The following is a 10,519-nucleotide window of genomic DNA, read 5'->3' as shown; positions in this document are numbered from 1 at the left end:
TTGCAAATTCTCATCTTAATTAGCCCAGTTGGCCCAGAAAAGTATTTCGACCATTCAGTCTTAAAAATAATCTCAAACAAATGGTGATCCACTTTTATAGCCAGTCAAAACCAGTAAATAAAATCTCAAATTTAGACAATAAAATGTAAGAAAGGTTGCCACTCTAAAAAAAAAAACATTCATACACAACAAACACTCCCTTTAATAATTATATCATTTTATTCCTCAAAATGAGAAGTTTGAACAAATAAAATTAATTTGTCATATGTACACAAACATGTCTAGGTTTCTACAATTCGACCAGACACTTTCATCTGATCATAAGATACAACAACAAAATAGTCTATAGGTTGTTCATAGACAGATGCTGATAGAACAACCTATATTGAATAATGGTCAAATTTATAACCATCTTAATACATGTCTATCAATCTATAGGGTCAGTGTTTTAACACAGTCTACAACAAAAACTTACATCGCTTGTACATGGAATTCCCACAAAATAATAATAATATGTTAAATAATATAATAGATAATAAATGAAAACAACTTTAATGGCTTTTTATAATCTTTCACGTTTTAACAGAAGCCATTTATCTCTCTTTTTATTTAATAATTTAGCACTTGAAGCGTTACACGGAAAGCAACCAAACCCTAAACAAAGTTTGACATCACAGAGAACAAGACTTTTGAAATCAGTGATTAATAAAAACACCTTTCTTGATGAACACACTCCATTATTTGTAATAAACATGTATGTAATAAATAATTCATAACAATATTTCCAACAATTTTTTTTTTCATACATGGTACAATGTGTATTTCTAAATGAATTCCAATTGTGTGGAGTTTAGTTGTAATGCTTGTCCATGTAACAACTTGTGACATTGCCTGTCTATCACAGACACATCATGTTTGATCTTGTAACATTAGCACCTTGTTTATAAAATCATCTAAGTTTTAATAATTCAGTGAATGTTGCTTTCAGTTTCTACATCTACAAATATATATACATATGAAATAATTTCCATATTTCTGATACATGCTTCTAAATTTTGCCCTATTTTTAAGTGTAAATATAGTAATAACAGTAGTTATTATCATTAATATTTCTTTTAGAAAAAGAAAGTTAACTTGGAAGGATGGTTAAAATTTCACACCAGAACTTCTTAGTTTATATATCATTATTCATAGAAATTAGATTAAGAATAATCTAGACTTTTGATACATGTATATCAAAACAAATTTACATTGTATACCCTGTATAATTAACAGTATGATGTTGATTGGAGACAACCCATTTAAACAGCAGATTCTAAAACTTCTAATAATAGTATGCAATAAAAATTTAGTTAATTAAAAGCAATAAAAATCTTTAACAATAATGTGTCAATTAAATAAAATTGAATGTTTCCTTATTAAAAGATTAATTTTCAATTTAAAAATAAGAGCTACAACACTCATTGTGCATTCTTGAAAAGTTAACAATATGTTTACTTGATATCCATAATAAGTAATTAAGTAATCTTCATTAAAAGATACTTCATGGGAAAGTATGAATCTAAAACTATGCGTTAACATAATAATGTTAATAAACTGACAGTAATCATGCCATTATTAAATATATAATTTAAGTACATCAAATGTTTTAATGTTTAGAAGTTACAATATCTAAACCATGGTCTAGGTTAACAAATAAAATCACCAACAGATAAATAGATTAAATAATGGAGGAAATATATTAATTAATTTTAATAATAACTAACGACAGGGAAGTGTCTTCTCTTCTGTCTAACACTGGATTGGAAGAAGGAAATAAAGAGGCTAACTGTAGTAGTAAGCCTATAGATGTGTACATGAAGTTTATCATTCTTTGTGGTTTTGCAGTGTCATTGAGGTTCAAGTTGCATACATGTACATAAAAAATACAATTATTTTAATATACTGTATTATTTGAACTTTTTTTTTTACTGATGAGAGAGTACAATTGTCTTCTGTCGAACATACATGTATTCAGGTTTTATCCATTACATGGTTTTACTGATAAAATTACATTAGTTACTGTATATGTATGTGGTTCACTGGTTGTGTACTAATTATTATACTTATATAGAAATAACTAGATGTAATCAACATCTGGCAGTGATTGACATATTCTCCACACTGCCTATAATCAGCATAATAACATGTACTCACCACTAATCCATGAAAAATACTTTACTCCATGTACACACACATTGATATTACCACCACAGACTAGCTATTTTCATAGGATTCATGCCGAGTTTTATCAAATAAAAAAGATTTCATAATCTACATGTAAGCCTATATGACCAAGCAAACATCATAAATTCAAATAAAGTGCTAAGTCTGCAGGAAAAGTAATACACCTGCTATAAATCTGAGCAGAAAACCCAACCCTTCTGTGATGGCATTTCAACTGGTTTAGAAATCAGCTCATTATTAAGAAACTTTTGATAGAATTATGGAATAACTTGTTTCTTGCATACCCCTTTCAAATTACAAGTTTCATACAATACTGGACAGCTTTACTACTGCTTTATTTTAAAACTTTTTTTCTGAATTAATAGTAGTACTGTACTCACATATTTACATAAAATAGATAGTACTATAACTATTGTTCAGATCCTGAAATATTTTCATCAGTTTAACTGATAATTGGCACATTTGTTTTGTTTTCTTTTTACAAATTTGATCATAGTCCAATATATATCACATTTTAATTAATTGTTTTAGAATAATTCATTCATTGCACATATCATTCAAGGATTGATAAACCCTTTTGTATGCAGGCTTATGTTTTCTCAGAACTTAAGTTACATACCACAATAATGAAATTATAAGATTTCATTTAATAGCAATGTGCTTGAATTACAAATTCAACTTCGCGTATTTACAATTCAAAATCCAAAATATCTTTTAGAATTTTTCTCTTAATAAAATATATGTTTGATAGCTACCATAGAATTTTTGTATGGGTGAGTTATGTTTAAATTAATAATTTAGGGAACATTATCAGCACACTCAAACACATTCATAACGCACAACTCTTTTACTGGTGATCTTGGACCAACACCACACTTTTCATAATTCCTATACAAATAAATACCGGTAGATAAATATATGGAAATAAATAAATTCCCAATTTGTGAGATTACAATCTGTGACAATGTTCCCCAAAAAATCCTGGTAATAGGATAGATTACAAGATTTTAAAGATTAGCTCATGTTTTGGTTAGTGACAGGTAATTGAAGGATACATGTAGGTTAGAATAGAATACAGTTTGAATCTTTTTTTTTCTTTTTTTTTTCCATGTACACGCTACCTTACACATGCAATATGTTATTTACTGCTGTAATCATATTTATATATTCCTAGACATCTTGTCACATGACTGCCAATTCCTTGGCAAATAAAACACAACATAAAAAATAAAAATTCTAGTTTACCAATGGCTGCCAACTGATTTTCGTATTGGATCTCATATTCTTTCATTATCAGATAATAAAACTCACGATGTACATGTATTAACCGTAACTGGTGAGCTGTTATAACTATACATACATAACCAAAATATCACATGGCAATAATACGGCAATTCCATACAGAAAGATATTAACCAGTCGACTGTTGGACTAATGTAATAGAATTATATATATCCATGTATGTATTACTCAGCATATCCTCTTCAACAGATCTGACTTTTTTTTTTACGCATTTAATATAGTATTTTTTTGTTTTTTTTGAAAATTTTCTTTCTATATTTTCATCACCATATATAAGTAACGCCCACCATTATGCTACACAACGGCACTAGAATGAATGGACGTATTCAACTGGTATCAGAGAGTATCAGAACAATTTGAATCATCCATATTGTAACTAAAATTGTTGTTATCTAATCCACAGCCATCACTGCCGCCACTGAGAATGCTGCTATGATCATCGGTATCACTAGGGGAGCTATTATAGCCCAAAATATCGACTTCATCTGCAAAAATAAAAAAGAGAATAATAACTAAAAAATCAGAAGACAGTAAGCATCAATTGAAAATAGAATTAAGTGGCATTAGAGATAATGTCTTTTCAAATGTAACCTCAAGTTTATTTACAATCTATGAAATAAATATTGGTTACAGGCATCCACTATTTTAGTGAGAGTGAGATAATTGAAGGGAGATAACTCACCAGATTCTGAAGTTGAGGTAGTTGAATTTGTAGACGTACTACATTCACTAATACTACGTTCCTGTCTTACCCTGTACTGACCCGCAGTAAGGGATTCCAGTTTGCGCTGTAAATGGCGCCTCTCTCGACGCAAATTTTCTTTTTGGCTTGTTTGCTTTTTTTCTTTATCTTCTAATATCTGGAAAATATCAGATGTTTAACATGTATTAATTATTATAGCATTGAGATTTTGAAACAAAATCTGAAAAGTTTGACCCCAAAATAATGAAGAATTAAAATATAGTAATCCATGTCTTTCTCAAATATCACAAATACTGAAATAGTCCAGCAATCTCATCCAAATCATTTGTGCAGCTCCAAAAGAGTTCATATGATGATTTAGTTTGGTGGGCCTCTATACTGATAGTTTAGGCAAACTACAACTTGCATTGTAGTGTTTATTATGTCGCAAAAGATGTCACTAACGAAACCTTGCCTTACCTAAAATTATGTTATGAAGAAAAAAATGATATTAAATTCCAAGTTTACATGGCAATTACCTTAATAAAGCCTTTGGCTTTTGTTAAGAGACCTAATGTGGTATGCCTGGAGGTATCCTGGCCTAATGGCACTATACTCTTTAATTGTTCTAAGCAATGTCTTAACTGTGCTCTCCTGAAATATGCAATAAAATTCACATGTAAAATACATTAGGTTTCAAGTCTAAAAAGGATTACTTAAAACACTTTATGTCAATAAACTGTATTATTGTCGAAGTAAAAATTTCAGAACAGGTGGAAATTTAGTGTGTTTAGTGAATGAAATAAATTCCCAGAACAACCAGATATTTATTACATTAATTCTTTTAAACTTTCCACAATAGTAATATTATCTACCCTCACAAGCCACCATCATGGTGTGTTCATTCTGTATGAAATCAAACACGATACATGTATGTTCTAAATTCTATTCAATGCATGTTTCATTTAAATCTTTTTTCTAAAGAGCTAGTTTGCGGAGTTTCCAAGTAGAACACATAATGAGCATAGAGAAAGGATTATTAGGGCAGACATTAAGTACTTCAATCATTAAGTGGATAGCCATCTGTATCATTAATACAATTATAATACTGCAGATTCATCTCATAGATTTATACTTCTATTTTTTAAGCTAAAAAAAAGCCCATCCACATCCATTTTGTATAGATATTGAGGGGAGTAAATGACCTAGATTGTTACAAGATAAAGGTGAATGAATTCAAGGCCTGCTGCAGCCCTATGATTAGATAAAAGCTCTGTGAATACTCCACAGTCTAATAGAAAAATCAATAGACTAGAATATCAATCATGTGAACACTTTCCTCCAATAATGAATAGCTTGTCACAAGTATAACTAATGAAATCGACCGACAAAGGACCGAGCTCTATCTTTTGCTTTATTCTTAAACAAAGGTAATTTAAAATGGAAAGTTTTCAGAACATTTATCTAAAATTCATTGCAGCATTTAAACCAGCTTCGGGGACACTGTTAGATAAAAATAAATGCATCTTGGCAATTGAAACCACCAAGGTCAATGTAAATGTTTCCCAAACAACTAACTAACTAAAGCATGATATGTACATGCAGTACATGATTCAACATCGGGATAATATGATGAAATAGTGGCCCTACAGCCGGTACACGTGAGATACACATGGCACGGCTCTGTGGGCTCACAATCACAACATAACACACTTTGACTAGTGACTACACACAATCAATGAGTTTACACATTGATCTAAATTTCTAAGCTTAAGCACTTGCTCACGGTAGTTTGAATCGAAATTTGCTTTATTATTATTGGAAAATATTAGTAGTTTTCTCGACAGGTTAATCTGTTTCAGTTTGACCTAGAAAAATCTATTAATATCTACCCTACAATCCCAGCATACATTGCTCAATGGCCTCAGTGCAGATAAAGCTTCCATACTAATAATAATCTTTCAAGTTTTTGCTGTTCGGTGTAATATGTCTTTTTTTTTTATCCATTCCAGATTACTGCTAAAGAACATAGCAAATTGTCAACATTTGCTAGCTTCCATTGGGCTCTTAACCAAATAAATCTTTCATCAAATTCTGTGCCCTTCTGTCACTTTACCCAAATCAAATGTTTGTAAACACAGAAAAGGCTGACCTACATTCTTAGATATTTAACACTTGATCACAATGCCTGGTAGAAACTCAGATTTTTGAAATATAAACAGATGGGTTGCATTTTCTTCAGTTCACAACAAGGTTACTTATTACAGCTCAAATGTCTGCACTAATTATTTCCATGATCAGAAAAAAATAATTTCCCACAAAAATGAGTAATTCTTAGTTCACTGCAAAATGAATCTGTCAAATCCTGTGGTATGCCAGTTTTCTTTAAATAACCTTATTATTTGTTTGGATTCTGCTAAAATTTCCTTTTTTCCAAACAACACAAATTAAAGAAACATTCAAAATTAAAAAAACACATGTAGTTAGAACTAGTATTCAGTAAAAACAATGTCTTACCTATTTTTCTCCAATTCATTATGTGTTGACCTGCAATCAGAAGACAAATATAGCATTAATCTACGTTCACAAGATTAATTGGATAATCCCATTAAATATGTATCATACTATATAGCATACCGCAATAAACAACAGTCACAATAAAATTTAATAGTAATGTCACAAAAGGAAAAAACTATGTCTACACACATGGCCAATGTTTCAATGGCATGTAGTAATGAAACATAAACAGGGGACACAGTTCCATGGTATACAATTAATGTTTATCACTTAATGAATACAATGACTGAGCAGTGAGCAACGTTTCGACTAGGATATCCTATTCGTATTGATTGCGGGTTAGCCATTTGCAGGAATAAAAATAAACTACAGTTGGCTTACACTAATAATAGAATTATGTTGACAAGAGTGCTTGTCAATTTTTTACTTCCTAATGTATATTTCATGTCTTTTTACAACATTTAAGTGGTGCAGGCCTACACTTGGTTTGCATACCAGTCTTCCATGTTTGATTTATTTTAAGTTTTCATGTACAATGTATAAAAGCATGAGAAATAGGAAATTTAAAAATCCTGGATCACTACGTACTGCTTGATATTTAAGCCTACACCGACTTTTGGTTTGGCACAAACCAAATATCTTAATTCTTGATTATATTTGATTATTTATTGCATTGAAGATAGAATACAAATGAAATGAAATGAAATGGGGTTTAACATGATAGAATACAAAACTCTGTCAATAATAGAAAGGGTTTGCAGGTTTTGAAACACGACATTTTTTGTTTTTATTTTTTTTAGCCTAGACAACAGTATTATTAGGCACTCATTTACTTTCACTGTTTGCCTGGTGTTAATTTTCCGATCAAGAATACTCGCTCATGGCAACTATTCAGAGAAGCAGAAAACATTGTCACATGACATAACAATATTGATAAAAGGATTTTAAAAATGACGTGATCGTAATGTCATTACTCTTGGTTAACTCTACTAATGATTTTGTATATAAGTTTTGTTCACAATTCAAAAGCACAAACAAAATTCTTCGTTGACAAGAAATCGACAGTTACCGTTGGCGCACGCGCCAAAACACATGCAAATAGGTTACTATGTTGCATTGTTCGCTTGTTTGTCGATCTATTCACGAGCTTAGCTCCACTACTAGCACTCGTAACAAAAGTAAAGACATCCTATATTATTCTTCTTAAAATGATTATGCATCCACACATTGAAAATAACCTAATCACATCAGAAATGTCAGATTCATTTGGACAGTCAAAACGCGGCAACAACCTGTCAAACTACTACATTGATCATACCGATCAGTCATGTGGCATTCGTTGAAATTACCGCCTAGAATCATACTCATAGTTTGACAATGATCTTGATATTACCGTTTGTCGTAATCTAGTTTCAAAAAATATATTTCTAAAAATATTTATCATTTCCATTATAACTTGTGTGCTCCACATTGTGAACATCCACATAACCGTGGAGAAATGCTGGTGAATAATCAGCTCTCGCCCAGCCTTGGATGAAAACAACAAATATGGCGGACTCCAGCTTGCCGCATGACTCCTGTCATAACGGAACAAAATTTTTCAACCTTGGCTTTTCTGATGAGAATATCCAAACAATATTGGATGAAAGTTGTTTATGGCAATCTAAAGGATAAATATATACCAAAATTAAAATTTCTGGTGCCAAAAAACCCTCAAAATCAGCCGAGGTAACATGACAGCGAGCAGGCGGGTAAATCAGCTGACAGCTGACCTCATCGTTGCAAAATAAATACCAACAAATTTCTGCAAAGTAGAATGTAGCATACCTATTTCCCTGTGCTTTCTTCCCCTTCGTTCGTTTCTTTGAATATAGATCGGGCATAGGTAAAGTTGATGCATAGCCATGTTCGGCCTCTGAAATGACCAAGAAAATACCTCATGAAAAGCACATTGAGAACTGTCAGTGTCAAAATGGAGCCGATGCAACGTGGCAAAACCGAACAAAATATCGTGTTTTAAGTACAAAATATTTACCTCTTTCTCTTCTTTCAATAAAATCTGCAGCTTGTAGTAATTGTGCAATACTCTGCATTATTAAAATTGGTTGCAAATACCAAAAAATGTGGGAGATTTAATGAAATTAATCCACTCTAACGTTGCCTCCCCGATTGTTTTGGCCCTAAATAAACGCACGTTGAGGCAAGACTAACGCAAGCTTTCGTTTGTTTACCTTCTATTTGAATAATGCAATATAACGAAGCAGCTGATTGGTTGATGACGTCAATTTATATTAATATTAATGTAGGAAGCCATTGGCCAATGAAAAAGTCGAAAAGCAGTAACCACGTGAGTGAGCCACCACGCCTAGAATGTGTTGATATCTCATGACCTCGTGACGATATGCTTTTTAGCACGTTGATATGTGTAGTGGTACTTGTGTTTATGACAATTGCAATGTTATTTCGAGTTGGTCGCTAGTTAATATATTGTTTAAAATGGTTTAATTCGCGATGTAAATGGCAAGATTTTGAGTTTGAGAGAGCGATTCTAAAAGTAGATCACTATTTGTGGGTCGAATCGACCTCAGTGGTTTGTAAACACACATTTTTTCTCTTCTGTTGCGCAGGGTTTATTGGGACACGTTGAATGTGAAGGCCGTTTGCTTCTTCACTGCTGATCTTCGCGAAAATGCAATGAGCAATATGGGAAATGGCCATAGAGGATTGCGGGCTATTGTCATATTAATGCAACGTGATGGGAACGTTAACATTCGAATTCATCTTAATGGAAAGAAAACATATCTAGTTAAAACTGTCAGTGGTAGTCAATATCGAGTGACAAGACATGACACGGGCGTTATCAAATGAATTTTCGTCTCTATTCTGCAGCTTGTAGTTGTTGGTTGTACGCTCCAATTATTTTATTACATGAACAATTTTGCTCAAATTTCAGATTGGATTATTTTGATTTATATACATAACAGGCCCGTTTATTTGTCAGCGCGCGGAATCTAGACTTTACAGCTAATTTTATCTGGGGACTTGTTTATTAAGATATTTATTTGAAATGACAACTTATTATAATGTAGAATCTCGACTAGATTCGCTATAGGTCATAAACTCAACGTGCACGTCAAATAAATAAATTTTATGTCAAGCTGCTGGCCTATTTTTAGCAAAAGACTGAAGTAAGTTTCATTTCACTTGACACGTTAATGTCATATGACATTAAATAAATACGAGCGGTTAAAGTACACTATACATACTATTTATATACTCTAGATGACCGGTTTGAATTGTCCAAGCTCACTTGTCACTAATAGTGTGTCAAGGGTGTGGTTCATGATTTTCGAGTCTCTTTTAAAATAGGTCAAAACTGTTGATCTAAAATGTTATTCAATATAACGCCTCTTCAAGAATAAACCCAAAATACCACCAACATCCACGTATCGAAGGCACCACCCACCCGGCACCCATTTACACATACGAGGCTTCAACCCGTGGCAAAACATACCCCCCCCCCCCCCCTAAAAAGCCTCCCCATATAAACCATGTGTGGGAGACATAAATATCTTGGAAGCCGTTATGTCAGTACAGTTGCGTTTCAATTGTTCCTTGGATATTCCCATTTCCGTGATCAGCCAAGTTGTGATCGGCTTGCTTTTCCATACTGGTATTATTCGCAGGTGTATAGAAATGGGTGCATATCTATTGTTGGAGTTTAGGGGTGTTTACGTGTATCGTGATATAAACAAGCTAACCAACAGCCGTCCAAAATCAAATCGTTAATCA

At 32.3% G+C, this 10,519-nt stretch overlaps 1 protein-coding gene across 1 annotated transcript; it reads right to left on the bottom strand.

Annotated features, from left to right (window-relative positions):
* Positions 1-200: 200 nt before the first annotated feature.
* Positions 201-8,965, bottom strand: LOC126814501 (max dimerization protein 1). The gene is made up of 6 exons (XM_050539677.2): positions 8,763-8,965; positions 8,555-8,642; positions 6,728-6,757; positions 4,750-4,864; positions 4,211-4,388; positions 201-4,013 (listed from the first exon to the last, which is right to left on the bottom strand). The coding sequence occupies exons 1-6, from the start codon at positions 8,818-8,820 to the stop codon at positions 3,865-3,867; spliced, it is 618 nt and encodes a 205-aa protein (XP_050395634.1). The 5' UTR covers positions 8,821-8,965; the 3' UTR covers positions 201-3,864.
* Positions 8,966-10,519: the final 1,554 nt, after the last annotated feature.

This window comes from Patella vulgata, chromosome 3 (genome assembly GCF_932274485.2).
Source record: "Patella vulgata chromosome 3, xgPatVulg1.2, whole genome shotgun sequence".
NCBI lineage: Eukaryota > Metazoa > Mollusca > Gastropoda > Patellidae > Patella > Patella vulgata.
The sequence above is the reverse complement of the archived record's forward strand: the minus strand, read 5'-3'. Positions and strand labels throughout refer to the sequence as shown.